The 21,951-nt window shown below is 58.1% G+C and overlaps 1 protein-coding gene across 1 annotated transcript in view; it reads right to left on the bottom strand.

Moving 5' to 3' along the window:
* The window catches only part of LOC142475396 (ATP-binding cassette sub-family C member 10-like), a 91,645-nt gene extending 73,872 nt beyond the window's left edge, over nucleotides 1-17,773 (bottom strand). The window contains exons 1-2 of the mRNA XM_075581311.1: nucleotides 16,741-17,773; nucleotides 13,023-13,100 (exon numbers count right to left, since the gene is read on the bottom strand). Coding sequence (XP_075437426.1) covers nucleotides 13,023-13,100; nucleotides 16,741-16,864 — 202 coding nt within the window. The 5' untranslated portion in view covers nucleotides 16,865-17,773. The remainder of the gene's footprint in view (nucleotides 1-13,022; nucleotides 13,101-16,740) is intronic.
* Nucleotides 17,774-21,951: the final 4,178 nt, after the last annotated feature.

Below are 21,951 nucleotides of genomic sequence, written 5' to 3'. Positions count from 1 at the left end.
TCCCCCGCCCCGGAGTGTCCCATTACTGGGTACCAGGCACGCACCCGCCTCCTGTGTCCGGCCCTGTGAGCCTAGCAGCTTTGGGGAGTAACAGGTATTAGTGTGCTTCCCCATCCCTTCCCCCGCCCCGGAGTGTCCCATTACTGGGTACCAGGCACGCACCCGCCTCCTGTGTCCGGCCCTGTGAGCCTAGCAGCTTTGGGGAGTAACAGGTATTAGTGTGCTTCCCCATCCCTTCCCCCGCCCCGGAGTGTCCCATTACTGGGTACCAGGCACGCACCCGCCTCCTGTGTCCGGCCCTGTGAGACTAGCAGCTTTGGGGAGTAACAGGTATTAGTGTGCTTCCCCATCCCTTCCCCCGCCCCGGAGTGTCCCATTACTGGGTACCAGGCACGCACCCGCCTCCTGTGTCCGGCCCTGTGAGACTAGCAGCTTTGGGGAGTAACAGGTATTAGTGTGCTTCCCCATCCCTTCCCCCGCCCCGGAGTGTCCCATTACTGGGTACCAGGCACGCACCCGCCTCCTGTGTCCGGCCCTGTGAGACTAGCAGCTTTGGGGAGTAACAGGTATTAGTGTGCTTTCCCATCCCTTCCCCCGCCCCGGAGTATCCCATTACTGGGTACCAGGCACGCACCCGCCTCCTGTGTCCGGCCCTGCGAGCCTAGCAGCTTTGGGGAGTAACAGGTATTAGTGTGCTTCCCCATCCCTTCCCCCGCCCCGGAGTGTCCCATTACTGGGTACCAGGCACGCACCCGCCTCCTGTGTCCGGCCCTGTGAGCCTAGCAGCTTTGGGCAGTAACAGGTATTAGTGTGCTTCCCCATCCCTTCCCCCGCCCCGGAGTGTCCCATTACTGGGTACCAGGCACGCACCCGCCTCCTGTGTCCGGCCCTGTGAGACTAGCAGCTTTGGGGAGTAACAGGTATTAGTGTGCTTCCCCATCCCTTCCCCCGCCCCGGAGTGTCCCATTACTGGGTACCAGGCACGCACCCGCCTCCTGTGTCCGGCCCTGTGAGCCTAGCAGCTTTGGGGAGTAACAGGTATTAGTGTGCTTCCCCATCCCTCCCCCCGCCCCGGAGTGTCCCATTACTGGGTACCAGGCACGCACCCGCCTCCTGTGTCCGGCCCTGTGAGACTAGCAGCTTTGGGGAGTAACAGGTATTAGTGTGCTTCCCCATCCCTTCCCCCGCCCCGGAGTATCCCATTACTGGGTACCAGGCACGCACCCGCCTCCTGTGTCCGGCCCTGTGAGCCTAGCAGCTTTGGGGAGTAACAGGTATTAGTGTGCTTCCCCATCCCTTCCCCCGCCCCGGAGTGTCCCATTACTGGGTACCAGGCACGCACCCGCCTCCTGTGTCCGGCCCTGTGAGCCTAGCAGCTTTGGGGAGTAACAGGTATTAGTGTGCTTCCCCATCCCTTCCCCCGCCCCGGAGTATCCCATTACTGGGTACCAGGCACGCACCCGCCTCCTGTGTCCGGCCCTGTGAGACTAGCAGCTTTGGGGAGTAACAGGTATTAGTGTGCTTCCCCATCCCTTCCCCCGCCCCGGAGTATCCCATTACTGGGTACCAGGCACGCACCCGCCTCCTGTGCCCGGCCCTGTGAGACTAGCAGCTTTGGGGAGTAACAGGTATTAGTGTGCTTCCCCATCCCTTCCCCCGCCCCGGAGTGTCCCATTACTGGGTACCAGGCACGCACCCGCCTCCTGTGTCCGGCCCTGTGAGCCTAGCAGCTTTGGGGAGTTACAGGTATTAGTGTGCTTCCCCATCCCTTCCCCCGCCCCGGAGTATCCCATTACTGGGTACCAGGCACGCACCCGCCTCCTGTGTCCGGCCCTGTGAGCCTAGCAGCTTTGGGGAGTAACAGGTATTAGTGTGCTTCCCCATCCCTTCCCCCGCCCCGGAGTATCCCATTACTGGGTACCAGGCACGCACCCGCCTCCTGTGTCCGGCCCTGTGAGACTAGCAGCTTTGGGGAGTAACAGGTATTAGTGTGCTTCCCCATCCCTCCCCCCGCCCCGGAGTGTCCCATTACTGGGTACCAGGCACGCACCCGCCTCCTGTGTCCGGCCCTGTGAGACTAGCAGCTTTGGGGAGTAACAGGTATTAGTGTGCTTCCCCATCCCTTCCCCCGCCCCGGAGTATCCCATTACTGGGTACAAGGCACGCACCCGCCTCCTGTGTCCGGCCCTGTGAGACTAGCAGCTTTGGGGAGTAACAGGTATTAGTGTGCTTCCCCATCCCTTCCCCCGCCCCGGAGTGTCCCATTACTGGGTACCAGGCACGCACCCGCCTCCTGTGTCCGGCCCTGTGAGACTAGCAGCTTTGGGGAGTAACAGGTATTAGTGTGCTTCCCCATCCCTTCCCCCGCCCCGGAGTATCCCATTACTGGGTACCAGGCAAGCACCCGCCTCCTGTGTCCGGCCCTGTGAGCCTAGCAGCTTTGGGGAGTAACAGGTATTAGTGTGCTTCCCCATCTCTTCCCCCGCCCCGGAGTGTCCCATTACTGGGTACCAGGCACGCACCGCCTCCTGTGTCCGGCCCTGTGAGACTAGCAGCTTTGGGGAGTAACAGGTATTAGTGTGCTTCCCCATCCCTTCCCCCGCCCCGGAGTGTCCCATTACTGGGTACCAGGCACGCACCCGCCTCCTGTGTCCGGCCCTGTGAGCCTAGCAGCTTTGGGCAGTAACAGGTATTAGTGTGCTTCCCCATCCCTTCCCCCGCCCCGGAGTATCCCATTACTGGGTACCAGGCACGCACCCGCCCCCTGTGTCCGGCCCTGTGAGACTAGCAGCTTTGGGGAGTAACAGGTATTAGTGTGCTTCCCCATCCCTTCCCCCGCCCCGGAGTGTCCCATTACTGGGTACCAGGCACACACCCGCCTCCTGTGTCCGGCCCTGTGAGACTAGCAGCTTTGGGGAGTAACAGGTATTAGTGTGCTTCCCCATCCCTTCCCCCGCCCCGGAGTATCCCATTACTGGGTACCAGGCACGCACCCGCCTCCTGTGTCCGGCCCTGCGAGCCTAGCAGCTTTGGGGAGTAACAGGTATTAGTGTGCTTCCCCATCCCTTCCCCCGCCCCGGAGTGTCCCATTACTGGGTACCAGGCACGCACCCGCCTCCTGTGTCCGGCCCTGTGAGACTAGCAGCTTTGGGGAGTAACAGGTATTAGTGTGCTTCCCCATCCCTTCCCCCGCCCCGGAGTGTCCCATTACTGGGTACCAGGCACGCACCCGCCTCCTGTGTCCGGCCCTGTGAGCCTAGCAGCTTTGGGGAGTAACAGGTATTAGTGTGCTTCCCCATCCCTTCCCCCGCCCCGGAGTATCCCATTACTGGGTACCAGGCACACACCCGCCTCCTGTGTCCGGCCCTGTGAGACTAGCAGCTTTGGGGAGTAACAGGTATTAGTGTGCTTCCCCATCCCTTCCCCCGCCCCGGAGTGTCCCATTACTGGGTACCAGGCACGCACCCGCCTCCTGTGTCCGGCCCTGTGAGACTAGCAGCTTTGGGGAGTAACAGGTATTAGTGTGCTTCCCCATCCCTTCCCCCGCCCCGGAGTGTCCCATTACTGGGTACCAGGCACGCACCCGCCTCCTGTGTCCGGCCCTGTGAGCCTAGCAGCTTTGTGGAGTAACAGGTATTAGTGTGCTTCCCCATCCCTTCCCCCGCCCCGGAGTGTCCCATTACTGGGTACCAGGCACACACCCGCCTCCTGTGCCCGGCCCTGTGAGACTAGCAGCTTTGGGGAGTAACAGGTATTAGTGTGCTTCCCCATCCCTTCCCCCGCTCCGGAGTATCCCATTACTGGGTACCAGGCACGCACCCGCCTCCTGTGTCCGGCCCTGTGAGACTAGCAGCTTTGGGGAGTAACAGGTATTAGTGTGCTTCCCCATCCCTTCCCCCGCCCCGTAGTGTCCCATTACTGGGTACCAGGCACACACCCGCCTCCTGTGTCCGGCCCTGTGAGCCTAGCAGCTTTGGGGAGTAACAGGTATTAGTGTGCTTCCCCATCCCTTCCCCCGCCCCGGAGTGTCCCATTACTGGGTACCAGGCACGCACCCGCCTCCTGTGTCCGGCCCTGTGAGCCTAGCAGCTTTGGGGAGTAACAGGTATTAGTGTGCTTCCCCATCCCTTCCCCCGCCCCGGAGTGTCCCATTACTGGGTACCAGGCACGCACCCGCCTCCTGTGTCCGGCCCTGTGAGCCTAGCAGCTTTGGGCAGTAACAGGTATTAGTGTGCTTCCCCATCCCTTCCCCCGCCCCGGAGTGTCCCATTACTGGGTACCAGGCACACACCCGCCTCCTGTGCCCGGCCCTGTGAGACTAGCAGCTTTGGGGAGTAACAGGTATTAGTGTGCTTCCCCATCCCTTCCCCCGCCCCGGAGTGTCCCATTACTGGGTACCAGGCACGCACCCGCCTCCTGTGTCCGGCCCTGTGAGCCTAGCAGCTTTGGGGAGTAACAGGTATTAGTGTGCTTCCCCATCCCTTCCCCCGCCCCGGAGTGTCCCATTACTGGGTACCAGGCACGCACCCGCCTCCTGTGTCCGGCCCTGTGAGCCTAGCAGATTTGGGGAGTAACAGGTATTAGTGTGCTTCCCCATCCCTTCCCCCGCCCCGGAGTGTCCCATTACTGGGTACCAGGCACGCACCCGCCTCCTGTGTCCGGCCCTGTGAGCCTAGCAGCTTTGGGGAGTAACAGGTATTAGTGTGCTTCCCCATCCCTTCCCCCGCCCCGGAGTGTCCCATTACTGGGTACCAGGCACGCACCCGCCTCCTGTGTCCGGCCCTGTGAGCCTAGCAGCTTTGGGGAGTAACAGGTATTAGTGTGCTTCCCCATCCCTTCCCCCGCCCCGGAGTGTCCCATTACTGGGTACCAGGCACGCACCCGCCTCCTGTGTCCGGCCCTGTGAGACTAGCAGCTTTGGGGAGTAACAGGTATTAGTGTGCTTCCCCATCCCTTCCCCCGCCCCGGAGTGTCCCATTACTGGGTACCAGGCACGCACCCGCCTCCTGTGTCCGGCCCTGTGAGACTAGCAGCTTTGGGGAGTAACAGGTATTAGTGTGCTTCCCCATCCCTTCCCCCGCCCCGGAGTGTCCCATTACTGGGTACCAGGCACGCACCCGCCTCCTGTGTCCGGCCCTGTGAGACTAGCAGCTTTGGGGAGTAACAGGTATTAGTGTGCTTTCCCATCCCTTCCCCCGCCCCGGAGTATCCCATTACTGGGTACCAGGCACGCACCCGCCTCCTGTGTCCGGCCCTGCGAGCCTAGCAGCTTTGGGGAGTAACAGGTATTAGTGTGCTTCCCCATCCCTTCCCCCGCCCCGGAGTGTCCCATTACTGGGTACCAGGCACGCACCCGCCTCCTGTGTCCGGCCCTGTGAGCCTAGCAGCTTTGGGCAGTAACAGGTATTAGTGTGCTTCCCCATCCCTTCCCCCGCCCCGGAGTGTCCCATTACTGGGTACCAGGCACGCACCCGCCTCCTGTGTCCGGCCCTGTGAGACTAGCAGCTTTGGGGAGTAACAGGTATTAGTGTGCTTCCCCATCCCTTCCCCCGCCCCGGAGTGTCCCATTACTGGGTACCAGGCACGCACCCGCCTCCTGTGTCCGGCCCTGTGAGCCTAGCAGCTTTGGGGAGTAACAGGTATTAGTGTGCTTCCCCATCCCTCCCCCCGCCCCGGAGTGTCCCATTACTGGGTACCAGGCACGCACCCGCCTCCTGTGTCCGGCCCTGTGAGACTAGCAGCTTTGGGGAGTAACAGGTATTAGTGTGCTTCCCCATCCCTTCCCCCGCCCCGGAGTATCCCATTACTGGGTACCAGGCACGCACCCGCCTCCTGTGTCCGGCCCTGTGAGCCTAGCAGCTTTGGGGAGTAACAGGTATTAGTGTGCTTCCCCATCCCTTCCCCCGCCCCGGAGTGTCCCATTACTGGGTACCAGGCACGCACCCGCCTCCTGTGTCCGGCCCTGTGAGCCTAGCAGCTTTGGGGAGTAACAGGTATTAGTGTGCTTCCCCATCCCTTCCCCCGCCCCGGAGTATCCCATTACTGGGTACCAGGCACGCACCCGCCTCCTGTGTCCGGCCCTGTGAGACTAGCAGCTTTGGGGAGTAACAGGTATTAGTGTGCTTCCCCATCCCTTCCCCCGCCCCGGAGTATCCCATTACTGGGTACCAGGCACGCACCCGCCTCCTGTGCCCGGCCCTGTGAGACTAGCAGCTTTGGGGAGTAACAGGTATTAGTGTGCTTCCCCATCCCTTCCCCCGCCCCGGAGTGTCCCATTACTGGGTACCAGGCACGCACCCGCCTCCTGTGTCCGGCCCTGTGAGCCTAGCAGCTTTGGGGAGTTACAGGTATTAGTGTGCTTCCCCATCCCTTCCCCCGCCCCGGAGTATCCCATTACTGGGTACCAGGCACGCACCCGCCTCCTGTGTCCGGCCCTGTGAGCCTAGCAGCTTTGGGGAGTAACAGGTATTAGTGTGCTTCCCCATCCCTTCCCCCGCCCCGGAGTATCCCATTACTGGGTACCAGGCACGCACCCGCCTCCTGTGTCCGGCCCTGTGAGACTAGCAGCTTTGGGGAGTAACAGGTATTAGTGTGCTTCCCCATCCCTCCCCCCGCCCCGGAGTGTCCCATTACTGGGTACCAGGCACGCACCCGCCTCCTGTGTCCGGCCCTGTGAGACTAGCAGCTTTGGGGAGTAACAGGTATTAGTGTGCTTCCCCATCCCTTCCCCCGCCCCGGAGTATCCCATTACTGGGTACAAGGCACGCACCCGCCTCCTGTGTCCGGCCCTGTGAGACTAGCAGCTTTGGGGAGTAACAGGTATTAGTGTGCTTCCCCATCCCTTCCCCCGCCCCGGAGTGTCCCATTACTGGGTACCAGGCACGCACCCGCCTCCTGTGTCCGGCCCTGTGAGACTAGCAGCTTTGCGGAGTAACAGGTATTAGTGTGCTTCCCCATCCCTTCCCCCGCCCCGGAGTATCCCATTACTGGGTACCAGGCACGCACCCGCCTCCTGTGCCCGGCCCTGTGAGACTAGCAGCTTTGGGGAGTAACAGGTATTAGTGTGCTTCCCCATCCCTTCCCCCGCCCTGGAGTGTCCCATTACTGGGTACCAGGCACGCACCCGCCTCCTGTGTCCGGCCCTGTGAGCCTAGCAGCTTTGGGGAGTAACAGGTATTAGTGTGCTTCCCCACCCCTTCCCCCGCCCCGGAGTGTCCCATTACTGGGTACCAGGCACGCACCCGCCTCCTGTGTCCGGCCCTGTGAGACTAGCAGCTTTGGGGAGTAACAGGTATTAGTGTGCTTCCCCATCCCTCCCCCCGCCCCGGAGTGTCCCATTACTGGGTACCAGGCACGCACCCTCCTCCTGTGTCCGGCCCTGTGAGCCTAGCAGCTTTGGGCAGTAACAGGTATTAGTGTGCTTCCCCATCCCTTCCCCCGCCCCGGAGTGTCCCATTACTGGGTACCAGGCACGCACCCTCCTCCTGTGTCCGGCCCTGTGAGCCTAGCAGCTTTGGGGAGTAACAGGTATTAGTGTGCTTCCCCATCCCTTCCCCCGCCCCGGAGTGTCCCATTACTGGGTACCAGGCACGCACCCGCCTCCTGTGTCCGGCCCTGTGAGCCTAGCAGCTTTGGGGAGTAACAGGTATTAGTGTGCTTCCCCATCCCTCCCCCCGCCCCGGAGTGTCCCATTACTGGGTACCAGGCACGCACCCGCCTCCTGTGTCCGGCCCTGTGAGACTAGCAGCTTTGGGGAGTAACAGGTATTAGTGTGCTTCCCCATCCCTTCCCCCGCCCCGGAGTATCCCATTACTGGGTACCAGGCACGCACCCGCCTCCTGTGTCCGGCCCTGTGAGCCTAGCAGCTTTGGGGAGTAACAGGTATTAGTGTGCTTCCCCATCCCTTCCCCCGCCCCGGAGTGTCCCATTACTGGGTACCAGGCACGCACCCGCCTCCTGTGTCCGGCCCTGTGAGCCTAGCAGCTTTGGGGAGTAACAGGTATTAGTGTGCTTCCCCATCCCTTCCCCCGCCCCGGAGTATCCCATTACTGGGTACCAGGCACGCACCCGCCTCCTGTGTCCGGCCCTGTGAGACTAGCAGCTTTGGGGAGTAACAGGTATTAGTGTGCTTCCCCATCCCTTCCCCCGCCCCGGAGTATCCCATTACTGGGTACCAGGCACGCACCCGCCTCCTGTGCCCGGCCCTGTGAGACTAGCAGCTTTGGGGAGTAACAGGTATTAGTGTGCTTCCCCATCCCTTCCCCCGCCCCGGAGTGTCCCATTACTGGGTACCAGGCACGCACCCGCCTCCTGTGTCCGGCCCTGTGAGCCTAGCAGCTTTGGGGAGTTACAGGTATTAGTGTGCTTCCCCATCCCTTCCCCCGCCCCGGAGTATCCCATTACTGGGTACCAGGCACGCACCCGCCTCCTGTGTCCGGCCCTGTGAGCCTAGCAGCTTTGGGGAGTAACAGGTATTAGTGTGCTTCCCCATCCCTTCCCCCGCCCCGGAGTATCCCATTACTGGGTACCAGGCACGCACCCGCCTCCTGTGTCCGGCCCTGTGAGACTAGCAGCTTTGGGGAGTAACAGGTATTAGTGTGCTTCCCCATCCCTCCCCCCGCCCCGGAGTGTCCCATTACTGGGTACCAGGCACGCACCCGCCTCCTGTGTCCGGCCCTGTGAGACTAGCAGCTTTGGGGAGTAACAGGTATTAGTGTGCTTCCCCATCCCTTCCCCCGCCCCGGAGTATCCCATTACTGGGTACAAGGCACGCACCCGCCCCCTGTGTCCGGCCCTGTGAGACTAGCAGCTTTGGGGAGTAACAGGTATTAGTGTGCTTCCCCATCCCTTCCCCCGCCCCGGAGTGTCCCATTACTGGGTACCAGGCACACACCCGCCTCCTGTGTCCGGCCCTGTGAGACTAGCAGCTTTGGGGAGTAACAGGTATTAGTGTGCTTCCCCATCCCTTCCCCCGCCCCGGAGTGTCCCATTACTGGGTACCAGGCACGCACCCGCCTCCTGTGTCCGGCCCTGTGAGACTAGCAGCTTTGCGGAGTAACAGGTATTAGTGTGCTTCCCCATCCCTTCCCCCGCCCCGGAGTATCCCATTACTGGGTACCAGGCACGCACCCGCCTCCTGTGCCCGGCCCTGTGAGACTAGCAGCTTTGGGGAGTAACAGGTATTAGTGTGCTTCCCCATCCCTTCCCCCGCCCTGGAGTGACCCATTACTGGGTACCAGGCACGCACCCGCCTCCTGTGTCCGGCCCTGTGAGCCTAGCAGCTTTGGGGAGTAACAGGTATTAGTGTGCTTCCCCACCCCTTCCCCCGCCCCGGAGTGTCCCATTACTGGGTACCAGGCACGCACCCGCCTCCTGTGTCCGGCCCTGTGAGACTAGCAGCTTTGGGGAGTAACAGGTATTAGTGTGCTTCCCCATCCCTCCCCCCGCCCCGGAGTGTCCCATTACTGGGTACCAGGCACGCACCCTCCTCCTGTGTCCGGCCCTGTGAGCCTAGCAGCTTTGGGCAGTAACAGGTATTAGTGTGCTTCCCCATCCCTTCCCCCGCCCCGGAGTGTCCCATTACTGGGTACCAGGCACGCACCCTCCTCCTGTGTCCGGCCCTGTGAGCCTAGCAGCTTTGGGGAGTAACAGGTATTAGTGTGCTTCCCCATCCCTTCCCCCGCCCCGGAGTGTCCCATTACTGGGTACCAGGCACGCACCCGCCTCCTGTGTCCGGCCCTGTGAGCCTAGCAGCTTTGGGGAGTAACAGGTATTAGTGTGCTTCCCCATCCCTTCCCCCGCCCCGGAGTATCCCATTACTGGGTACCAGGCACGCACCCGCCTCCTGTGTCCGGCCCTGTGAGACTAGCAGCTTTGGGGAGTAACAGGTATTAGTGTGCTTCCCCATCCCTTCCCCCGCCCCGGAGTATCCCATTACTGGGTACCAGGCACGCACCCGCCTCCTGTGCCCGGCCCTGTGAGACTAGCAGCTTTGGGGAGTAACAGGTATTAGTGTGCTTCCCCATCCCTTCCCCCGCCCCGGAGTGTCCCATTACTGGGTACCAGGCACGCACCCGCCTCCTGTGTCCGGCCCTGTGAGCCTAGCAGCTTTGGGGAGTTACAGGTATTAGTGTGCTTCCCCATCCCTTCCCCCGCCCCGGAGTATCCCATTACTGGGTACCAGGCACGCACCCGCCTCCTGTGTCCGGCCCTGTGAGCCTAGCAGCTTTGGGGAGTAACAGGTATTAGTGTGCTTCCCCATCCCTTCCCCCGCCCCGGAGTATCCCATTACTGGGTACCAGGCACGCACCCGCCTCCTGTGTCCGGCCCTGTGAGACTAGCAGCTTTGGGGAGTAACAGGTATTAGTGTGCTTCCCCATCCCTCCCCCCGCCCCGGAGTGTCCCATTACTGGGTACCAGGCACGCACCCGCCTCCTGTGTCCGGCCCTGTGAGACTAGCAGCTTTGGGGAGTAACAGGTATTAGTGTGCTTCCCCATCCCTTCCCCCGCCCCGGAGTATCCCATTACTGGGTACAAGGCACGCACCCGCCTCCTGTGTCCGGCCCTGTGAGACTAGCAGCTTTGGGGAGTAACAGGTATTAGTGTGCTTCCCCATCCCTTCCCCCGCCCCGGAGTGTCCCATTACTGGGTACCAGGCACGCACCCGCCTCCTGTGTCCGGCCCTGTGAGACTAGCAGCTTTGGGGAGTAACAGGTATTAGTGTGCTTCCCCATCCCTTCCCCCGCCCCGGAGTATCCCATTACTGGGTACCAGGCAAGCACCCGCCTCCTGTGTCCGGCCCTGTGAGCCTAGCAGCTTTGGGGAGTAACAGGTATTAGTGTGCTTCCCCATCTCTTCCCCCGCCCCGGAGTGTCCCATTACTGGGTACCAGGCACGCACCGCCTCCTGTGTCCGGCCCTGTGAGACTAGCAGCTTTGGGGAGTAACAGGTATTAGTGTGCTTCCCCATCCCTTCCCCCGCCCCGGAGTATCCCATTACTGGGTACCAGGCACGCACCCGCCTCCTGTGTCCGGCCCTGTGAGCCTAGCAGCTTTGGGGAGTAACAGGTATTAGTGTGCTTCCCCATCCCTTCCCCCGCCCCGGAGTATCCCATTACTGGGTACCAGGCACGCACCCGCCTCCTGTGTCCGGCCCTGTGAGACTAGCAGCTTTGGGGAGTAACAGGTATTAGTGTGCTTCCCCATCCCTTCCCCCGCCCCGGAGTATCCCATTACTGGGTACCAGGCACGCACCCGCCTCCTGTGTCCGGCCCTGTGAGCCTAGCAGCTTTGGGGAGTAACAGGTATTAGTGTGCTTCCCCATCCCTTCCCCCGCCCCGGAGTATCCCATTACTGGGTACCAGGCACGCACCCGCCTCCAGTGCCCGGCCCTGTGAGACTAGCAGCTTTGGGGAGTAACAGGTATTAGTGTGCTTCCCCATCCCTTCCCCCGCCCTGGAGTGTCCCATTACTGGGTACCAGGCACGCACCCGCCTCCTGTGTCCGGCCCTGTGAGCCTAGCAGCTTTGGGGAGTAACAGGTATTAGTGTGCTTCCCCACCCCTTCCCCCGCCCCGGAGTGTCCCATTACTGGGTACCAGGCACGCACCCGCCTCCTGTGTCCGGCCCTGTGAGACTAGCAGCTTTGGGGAGTAACAGGTATTAGTGTGCTTCCCCATCCCTCCCCCCGCCCCGGAGTGTCCCATTACTGGGTACCAGGCACGCACCCTCCTCCTGTGTCCGGCCCTGTGAGCCTAGCAGCTTTGGGCAGTAACAGGTATTAGTGTGCTTCCCCATCCCTTCCCCCGCCCCGGAGTGTCCCATTACTGGGTACCAGGCACGCACCCGCCTCCTGTGTCCGGCCCTGTGAGCCTAGCAGCTTTGGGGAGTAACAGGTATTAGTGTGCTTCCCCATCCCTTCCCCCGCCCCGGAGTATCCCATTACTGGGTACCAGGCACGCACCCGCCTCCTGTGTCCGGCCCTGTGAGACTAGCAGCTTTGGGGAGTAACAGGTATTAGTGTGCTTCCCCATCCCTTCCCCCGCCCCGGAGTATCCCATTACTGGGTACCAGGCACGCACCCGCCTCCTGTGTCCGGCCCTGTGAGACTAGCAGCTTTGGGGAGTAACAGGTATTAGTGTGCTTCCCCATCCCTTCCCCCGCCCCGGAGTATCCCATTACTGGGTACCAGGCACGCACCCGCCTCCTGTGTCCGGCCCTGTGAGCCTAGCAGCTTTGGGGAGTAACAGGTATTAGTGTGCTTCCCCATCCCTTCCCCCGCCCCGGAGTATCCCATTACTGGGTACCAGGCACGCACCCGCCTCCTGTGTCCGGCCCTGTGAGACTAGCAGCTTTGGGGAGTAACAGGTATTAGTGTGCTTCCCCATCCCTTCCCCCGCCCCGGAGTATCCCATTACTGGGTACCAGGCACGCACCCGCCTCCTGTGTCCGGCCCTGTGAGCCTAGCAGCTTTGGGGAGTAACAGGTATTAGTGTGCTTCCCCATCCCTTCCCCCGCCCCGGAGTGTCCCATTACTGGGTACCAGGCACACACCCGCCTCCTGTGTCCGGCCCTGTGAGACTAGCAGCTTTGGGGAGTAACAGGTATTAGTGTGCTTCCCCATCCCTTCCCCCGCCCCGGAGTATCCCATTACTGGGTACCAGGCACGCACCCGCCCCCTGTGTCCGGCCCTGTGAGCCTAGCAGCTTTGGGGAGTAACAGGTATTAGTGTGCTTCCCCATCCCTTCCCCCGCCCCGGAGTGTCCCATTACTGGGTACCAGGCACACACCCGCCTCCTGTGTCCGGCCCTGTGAGACTAGCAGCTTTGGGGAGTAACAGGTATTAGTGTGCTTCCCCATCCCTTCCCCCGCCCCGGAGTGTCCCATTACTGGGTACCAGGCACGCACCCGCCTCCTGTGTCCGGCCCTGTGAGCCTAGCAGCTTTGGGGAGTAACAGGTATTAGTGTGCTTCCCCATCCCTTCCCCCGCCCCGGAGTGTCCCATTACTGGGTACCAGGCACGCACCCGCCTCCTGTGTCCGGCCCTGTGAGCCTAGCAGCTTTGGGGAGGCTTCAACCAGGGGGAGGATCTTATCCGGGGGTCCTGAAACGCAGAAAGAGAAGAGCATGAGCGAGGAGGAGGGGGTCTCTGGGAAGGCAACACTCATCAGCTTAAGTGTGCCATGGCATGTGCTTTGGGTGAGCAGAGCTCATCTCTCTGTCACGTTTGAGATATATATATATACACACACACACACACACACACACACACACACACACACACACACACACACACACACACACACACCCACACACCCACACACACCCACACACACAGTCATGTGAAAAAGAAAGTGCACCCTCTGTGAATTCTATGGTTTTACATATCAGGAAATAATAACAATCATCTGTTCCTTAGCAGGTCTTAAACTTAGGTAAATACAACCTCAGACGAACAACAACACATGACACATTACACCGTGTGTGTGTGTGTGTGTGTGTGTGTGTGTGTGTGTGTGTGTGTGTGTGTGTGTGTGTGTGTGTGTGTGTGTGTGTGTGTGTGTGTGTGTGTGTGTGTGTGTGTGTGTGTGTGTGTGTGTACACATGACATATTACACCGTGTCATGATTTATTTAACAAAAATAAAGCCAAAATGGAGAAGCCATGTGTGGAAAACTAAGTACACCCTTACTGCTTCCATAGGAATTAAGATGCTAAGTAGCAGACAGGTGCTGCTAATCAAATGCCCTTGATTAATTGATCATCAGCAAGTGTGACAACCTCTATAAAAGCCAACGTTTTAGCAGTTTGCTGGTCTGGAGCATTCAGGTGTGTGTGTTAACACAATGCCAAGGAGGAAAGACATCAGCAATGATCTTAGAGAAGCAATTGTTGCTGCCCATTAATCTGGGAAGGGTTATAAGGCCATTTCCAAACAATTTAAAGTCCATCATTCTACAGTGAGAAAGATTATTCAAAAGTGGAAAACATTCAAGACAGTTGCCAATCTTCCCAGGAGTGGACGTCCCAGCAAAATCACCCCAAGGTCAGACTGTGCAATGCTCAGAGAAATTGCAAAATACCCAAGAGTTACATCTCAGACTCTACAGGCCTCAGTTAGCATGTTAAATGTTAAAGTTCATGACAGTACAATTAGAAAAAGACTGAACAAGTATTGTTTGTTTGGAAGGGTTCCAGGAGAAAGCCTCTTCTCTCTAAAAAGAACATGGCAGCACGACTTAGGTTTGCAAAGTTGCATCTGAACAAACCACAAGACTTCTGGAACAATGTCCTTTGGACAGACGAGACCAAAGTGGAGATGTTTGGCCATAAATGCACAGCGCCACGTTTTTCAAAAACCAACACAGCATATCAGCACAAACACTTCATACCAACTGTCAAGCACGGTGGTGGAGGGGTGATGATTTGGGCTTGTTTTGCAGCCACAGGACCTGGGAACCTTGCAGTCATTGAGTCGACCATGAACTCCTCTGTAGACCAAAGTATTCTAGAGTCAAATGTGAGACCATCTGTCCGACAGCTAAAGCTTGGCCGAAATTGGGTCATGCAACAGGACAATGATCCCAAGCACACCAGCAAATCTACAACAGAATGGCTGAAAAAGAAAAGAATCAATGTGTTGCAATGGCTCAGTGAAAGTCCAGACCTAAACCCGATTGAAATGCTGTGGCTGGACCTTAAGAGAGCTGCGCATAAACAAATGCCTGCAAACCTCAATGAACTGAAGCAACGTTGTAAAGAAGAGTCGGCCAAAACTCCTCCACAACGATGTGAGAGACTGATAAAGTCATACAGAAAACGATTACTTCAAGTTATTGCTGCTAAAGGTGGTTCTACAACCTATTGAATCATAAGGTGTACTTAGTTTTTCACACATGGCTTCTCCATTTTGGCTTTATTTTTGTTAAATAAATCCTGACATGGTGTAAGATGTCATGTGTAAACACACACACAAACACAGACGGTGTAATATGTCATGTGTTGTTGTTCATCTGAGGTTGTATTTACCTAAGTTTAAGACCTGCTAAGGAACAGATGACTGTTATTATGTCCTGATATGTAAAACCATGGAATTCAAAGAGGGTGCACTTTCTTTTTCACACATCTACATACATATACATACATACATACACACACACAAAAACTGTGAGCGCACACTCCTAAAATAAAATATATAGCAATTTAATGAATAAAATGCAAATATTACGTGACCATGAATATAGCAGGTAATCACGAATCTACAGTGATAAAATGAATATAAAAAGGGGGGGTGAAGGTTGAGAATGCTGCAGCAAAAGAAATAGAGAGATTACGCTGAGGAACAAAAACAGTCCATATTGAGTCCTGTAAATGAGATGTGCCTGAAGCAGTCCTCCTGTGAAGAAATGGGTGAGTGGCTCCAGCTGCGATATAAATAAGCAAACAGTTCCGGTGTAATTGGTAATATGAACACTCTCCTAATGTTGCTTTTGTCAACCTTGTAATCTCTCTATTTCTTTTGCTGCAGCATTCTCAACCTTCACCCCCCCTTTTTACATTCATTTTATCACTGTCGATTCGTGATTACCTGCTATATTCATGGTCACGTAATATTTGTATTTTATTCATTAAATTGCTATATATTTTATTTTACGAGTGTGCGCTCACAGTTTTTGTTTTTCTATATGTAGTTTAGGATTTAGTTACTCCTTGATGAGCTGCCGTTCCAATTGTTTTTATATTACATCCTCTCGCATTAATCACTGGTTCACTACATATTTGCAGACACTTTTTTTCACCTTTTCCTTATTCATTGAGTGCTGGTTACACACACACACACACACACACACACACACACACACACACACACACACACACACACACACACACACACACACACACACACACACACACACACACACAATAGTTGTTTACTACAAAGGAAATCATCAGTTTAAGTATGCAATTTTTGCTACAACACTCAGCACTGATTGGAGGAAGCTTAACAAAATATGCTATAAATAAGAGCCTAGGCTGGGATAGTGCCAGAAGCTTCTCCATGGACCGTGCAGGTGCCTGGTCAAGAATCCCCCTTGCTCTCTCGGGATCAGACTAGACTGATTGGGGCTTCCTCGGGTGTTTGGAGCATTTTTCCTGTTGTATGCCGTTTAGCTGTGCAGCTGTAACTGAGAACATAACCAAAGCCAAGTAAAAGCCCTTTTTGATTACATCTCTAATACTGTATACTTAAAGTACTTCGGGTGTGCAAGTTATTGGCTGAATCCAAAATCTTTGCATTACAAGGGGGGAGAGGAGAGAGAGAAGGGGAAAGAGAGGATGAGATGGGGATAAAGAGGAGGAGGGAGGGAGAGAGAGGAGGAGGGGGAGAGAGATAGGAGGAGGGGGAGGAGCGAGAGAGATAGGAGGAGGGGGAGGAGAGAGAGGAGGAGGGGAGAGAGAGAGACGAGGCAGGGAGAGAGAGAGGAAAAGGGAGGAGAGAGAGGAGGAGAGAGAGTGAGGAGGAGAGAGAGAGGAGGGAACAGAGAAAGAGAGATGGGGAAATAGATAGAGAGAGAGAGAGAGAGAGAGAGAGAGAGAGAGAGAGAGAGACAGACAGACAGACAGACAGAACGTGACCTGCTACAGACTGCTAGACAGGAGAAACACTCCAGCAGGATATCTGCTAACAGAGGCAGACAGAACAGACTCCTGCCGTGTCCCAAAACACCCCCCACATCACTCACCTGTGCAGACAATCTTCCCATCATCCATCAGCACCAGGATGTCCGCCTTGTCTAGCAGCTCAGTCCGATGGGTGCAAAGGATTCTGGTCCGGTGTCTGAGGATTCCCTGGATGCATTTCTCCATCAGGTGAGCGGCCACATCAGCATCTACTGCAGCCAGGGGGTCATCAAGGAGGTAAATGTCCTTCTCCTAGGGACAGGGGCAAGTCACAACCCAAACCAGCAAAGACTGCCCTCCTCCCTCTCTGCTCAGGCTGTCTCCTCCCTCTCTGCTCAGGCTGTCTCCTCTCTCTGCTCAGGCTGTCTCCTCTCTCTCTGCTCAGGCTGTCTCCTCTCTCTCTGCTCAGGCCGTCTCCTCTCTCTCTGCTCAGGCTGTCTCCTCTCTCTGCTCAGGCTGTCTCCTCCCTCTCTGCTCAGGCTGTCTCCTCTCTCTGCTCAGGCTGTCTCCTCCCTCTCTGCTCAGGCTGTCTCCTCTGTCTCTGCTCAGGCTGTCTCCTCTCTCTCTGCTCAGGCTGTCTCCTCTCTCTCTGCTCAGGCTGTCTCCTCTCTCTCTGCTCAGGCTGTCTCCTCTCTCTGCTCAGGCCGTCTCCTCCCTCTCTGCTCAGGCTGTCTCCTCTCTCTGCTCAGGCCGTCTCCTCCCTCTCTGCTCAGGCTGTCTCCTCTCTCTGCTCAGGCTGTCTCCTCCCTCTCTGCTCAGGCTGTCTCCTCTCTCTCTGCTCAGGCCGTCTCCTCTCTCTCTGCTCAGGCCGTCTCCTCTCTCTCTCTGCTCAGGCTGTCTCCTCTCTCTCTGCTCAGGCTGTCTCCTCTCTCTATGCTCAGGCTGCTCTCCTCTCTCTGCTCAGGCTGTCTCCTCTCTCTCTGCTCAGGCTGTCTCCTCTCTCTCTGCTCAGGCTGTCTCCTCTCTCTCTGCTCAGGCTGTCTCCTCTCTCTCTGCTCAGGCCGTCTCCTCTCTCTCTGCTCAGGCCGTCTCCTCTCTCTCTGCTCAGGCTGTCTCCTCTCTCTCTGCTCAGGCTGTCTCCTCTCTCTCTGCTCAGGCTGTCTCCTCTCTCTCTGCTCAGGCCGTCTCCTCTCTCTCTGCTCAGGCTGTCTCCTCTCTCTCTGCTCAGGCCGTCTCCTCTCTCTCTGCTCAGGCTGCTCTCCTCTCTCTGCTCAGGCTGCTCTCCTCTCTCTGCTCAGGCTGTCTCCTCTCTCTATGCTCAGGCTGTCTCCTCTCTCTCTGCTCAGGCTGTCTCCTCTCTCTGCTCAGGCTGTCTCCTCTCTCTCTGCTCAGGCTGTCTCCTCTCTCTCTGCTCAGGCTGCTCTCCTCTCTCTGCTCAGGCTGTCTCCTCTCTCTCTGCTCAGGCTGTCTCCTCTCTCTCTGCTCAGGCTGCTCTCCTCTCTCTGCTCAGGCTGTCTCCTCTCTCTGCTCAGGCTGTCTTCTCTCTCTGCTCAGGCTGTCTCCTCTCTCTCTCTGCTCAGGCCGTCTCCTCTCTATCTGCTCAGGCTGTCTCCTCTCTCTCTGCTCAGGCCGTCTCCTCTCTCTGCTCAGGCTGTCTCTTCTCTCTCTGCTCAGGCTGTCTCCTCTCTCTCTGCTCAGGCTGTCTCCTCTCTCTGCTCAGGCTGTCTCCTCTCTCTCTCTGCTCAGGCTGTCTCCTCTCTCTCTCTCCTCAGGCTGTCTCCTCTCTCTCTCTCTGCTCAGCCCGTCTCCTCTCTCTCTGCTCAGGCTGCTCTCCTCTCTCTGCTCAGGCTGCTCTCCTCTCTCTGCTCAGGCTGCTCTCCTCTCTCTGCTCAGGCTGTCTCCTCTCTCTATGCTCAGGCTGTCTCCTCTCTCTCTGCTCAGGCTGTCTCCTCTCTCTGCTCAGGCTGTCTCCTCTCTCTCTGCTCAGGCTGTCTCCTCTCTCTCTGCTCAGGCTGCTCTCCTCTCTCTGCTCAGGCTGTCTCCTCTCTCTCTGCTCAGGCTGTCTCCTCTCTCTCTGCTCAGGCTGCTCTCCTCTCTCTGCTCAGGCTGTCTCCTCTCTCTCTGCTCAGGCTGTCTCCTCTCTCTCTGCTCAGGCTGTCTTCTCTCTCTGCTCAGGCTGTCTCCTCTCTCTCTCTGCTCAGGCCGTCTCCTCTCTCTCTGCTCAGGCTGTCTCCTCTCTCTCTGCTCAGGCCGACTCCTCTCTCTGCTCAGGCTGTCTCTTCTCTCTCTGCTCAGGCTGTCTCCTCTCTCTCTGCTCAGGCTGTCTCCTCTCTCTGCTCAGGCTGTCTCCTCTCTCTCTCTGCTCAGGCTGTCTCCTCTCTCTCTCTCCTCAGGCTGTCTCCTCTCTCTCTCTCTGCTCAGGCCGTCTCCTCTCTCTCTGCTCAGGCTGTCTCCTCTCTCTCTCTCCTCAGGCTGTCTCCTCTCTCTCTCTCTGCTCAGGCCGTCTCCTCTCTCTGCTCAGGCTGTCTCCTCTCTCTCTCTGCTCAGGCTGTCTCCTCTCTCTCTCTGCTCAGGCTGTCTCCTCTCTCTCTCTCCTCAGGCTGTCTCCTCTCTCTCTCTCTGCTCAGGCCGTCTCCTCTCTCTGCTCAGGCTGTCTCCTCTCTCTCTGCTCAGGCTGTCTCCTCTCTCTCTGCTCAGGCCGTCTCCTCTCTCTCTGCTCAGGCTGTCTCCTCTCTCTGCTCAGGCTGTCTCCTCTCTCTCTGCTCAGGCTGTCTCCTCTCTCTCTGCTCAGGCCGTCTCCTCTCTCTCTGCTCAGGCTGTCTCCTCTCTCTGCTCAGGCTGTCTCCTCTCTCTCTGCTCAGGCTGTCTCCTCTCTCTCTGCTCAGGCTGTCTCCTCTCTCTCTGCTCAGGCTGTCTCCTCTCTCTCTGCTCAGGCTGTCTCCTCTCTCTCTGCTCAGGCCGTCTCCTCTCTCTCTGCTCAGGCTGTCTCCTCTCTCTGCTCAGGCTGTCTCCTCTCTCTCTGCTCAGGCTGTCTCCTCTCTCTCTGCTCAGGCTGTCTCCTCTCTCTGCTCAGGCTGTCTCCTCTCTCTCTGCTCAGGCTGTCTCCTCTCTCTCTGCTCAGGCTGTCTCCTCTCTCTCTGCTCAGGCTGTCTCCTCTCTCTCTGCTCAGGCTGTCTCCTCTCTCTCTGCTCAGGCTGTCTCCTCTCTCTCTGCTCAGGCTGTCTCCTCTCTCTCTGCTCAGGCTGTCTCCTCTCTCTCTGCTCAGGCCGTCTCCTCTCTCTCTGCTCAGGCTGTCTCCTCTCTCTGCTCAGGCTGTCTCCTCTCTCTCTGCTCAGGCTGTCTCCTCTCTCTCTGCTCAGGCTGTCTCCTCTCTCTCTGCTCAGGCTGTCTCCTCTCTCTCTGCTCAGGCTGTCTCCTCTCTCTCTGCTCAGGCTGTCTCCTCTCTCTCTGCTCAGGCTGTCTCCTCTCTCTGCTCAGGCTGTCTCCTCTCTCTGCTCAGGCTGTCTCCTCTCTCTCTGCTCAGGCTGTCTCCTCTCTCTCTGCTCAGGCTGTCTCCTCTCTCTCTGCTCAGGCTGTCTCCTCTCTCTCTGCTCAGGCTGTCTCCTCTCTCTCTGCTCAGGCTGTCTCCTCTCTCTCTGCTCAGGCCGTCTCCTCTCTCTCTGCTCAGGCCGTCTCCTCTCTCTCTGCTCAGGCCGTCTCCTCTCTCTCTGCTCAGGCTGTCTCCTCTCTCTCTGCTCAGGCTGTCTCCTCTCTCTGCTCAGGCTGTCTCCTCTCTCTGCTCAGGCTGTCTCCTCTCTCTCTGCTCAGGCTGTCTCCTCTCTCTCTGCTCAGGCTGTCTCCTCTCTCTCTGCTCAGGCTGTCTCCTCTCTCTCTGCTCAGGCTGTCTCCTCTCTCTCTGCTCAGGCTGTCTCCTCTCTCTCTGCTCAGGCTGTCTCCTCTCTCTCTGCTCAGGCCGTCTCCTCTCTCTCTGCTCAGGCCGTCTCCTCTCTCTCTGCTCAGGCTGTCTCCTCTCTCTCTGCTCAGGCCGTCTCCTCTCTCTGCTCAGGCTGTCTCCTCTCTCTGCTCAGGCTGTCTCCTCTCTCTCTGCTCAGGCTGTCTCCTCTCTCTGCTCAGGCTGTCTCCTCTCTCTGCTCAGGCTGTCTCCTCTCTCTCTGCTCAGGCTGTCTCCTCTCTCTCTGCTCAGGCTGTCTCCTCTCTCTCTGCTCAGGCTGTCTCCTCTCTCTCTGCTCAGGCTGTCTCTTCTCTCTCTGCTCAGGCCGTCTCCTCTCTCTCTGCTCAGGCTGTCTCCTCTCTCTGCTCAGGCCGTCTCCTCTCTCTCTGCTCAGGCTGTCTCCTCTCTCTGCTCAGGCTGTCTCCTCTCTCTCTGCTCAGGCTGTCTCCTCTCTCTGCTCAGGCCGTCTCCTCTCTCTCTGCTCAGGCCGTCTCCTCTCTCTGCTCAGGCCGTCTCCTCTCTCTCTGCTCAGACTGTCTCCTCTCTCTCTCTGCTCAGGCCGTCTCCTCTCTCTCTCTGCTCAGGCTGTCTCCTCTCTCTCTGCTCAGGCCGTCTCCTCTCTCTCTGCTCAGGCTGTCTCCTCTCTCTCTGCTCAGGCTGTCTCCTCTCTCTGCTCAGGCCGTCTCCTCTCTCTCTGCTCAGGCTGTCTCCTCTCTCTGCTCAGGCTGTCTCCTCTCTCTCTGCTCAGGCTGTCTCCTCTCTCTGCTCAGGCCGTCTCCTCTCTCTCTGCTCAGGCCGTCTCCTCTCTCTGCTCAGGCCGTCTCCTCTCTCTCTGCTCAGACTGTCTCCTCTCTCTCTCTGCTCAGGCTGTCTCCTCTCTCTCTCTGCTCAGGCTGTCTCCTCTCTCTGCTCAGGCCGTCTCCTCTCTCTCTGCTCAGGCCGTCTCCTCTCTCTCTCTGCTCAGGCTGTCTCCTCTCTCTCTGCTCAGGCCGTCTCCTCTCTCTCTGCTCAGGCTGTCTCCTCTCTCTCTGCTCAGGCTGTCTCCTCTCTCTCTGCTCAGGCTGTCTCCTCTCTCTCTGCTCAGGCTGTCTCCTCTCTCTCTGCTCAGGCTGTCTCCTCTCTCTCTGCTCAGGCTGTCTCCTCTCTCTCTCTGCTCAGGCTGTCTCCTCTCTCTCTGCTCAGGCTGTCTCCTCTCTCTCTGCTCAGGCTGTCTCCTCTCTCTCTGCTCAGGCCGTCTCCTCTCTCTGCTCAGGCTGTCTCCTCTCTCTCTGCTCAGGCTGTCTCCTCTCTCTCTGCTCAGGCTGTCTCCTCTCTCTCTGCTCAGGCTGTCTCCTCTCTCTCTGCTCAGGCCGTCTCCTCTCTCTGCTCAGGCTGTCTCCTCTCTCTGCTCAGGCTGTCTCCT

The sequence above is a fragment of the Ascaphus truei genome, unplaced genomic scaffold, assembly GCF_040206685.1.
Source record: "Ascaphus truei isolate aAscTru1 unplaced genomic scaffold, aAscTru1.hap1 HAP1_SCAFFOLD_1205, whole genome shotgun sequence".
Taxonomy (NCBI): domain Eukaryota; kingdom Metazoa; phylum Chordata; class Amphibia; order Anura; family Ascaphidae; genus Ascaphus; species Ascaphus truei.
This window is presented reverse-complemented; position numbering and strand designations above follow the sequence as displayed.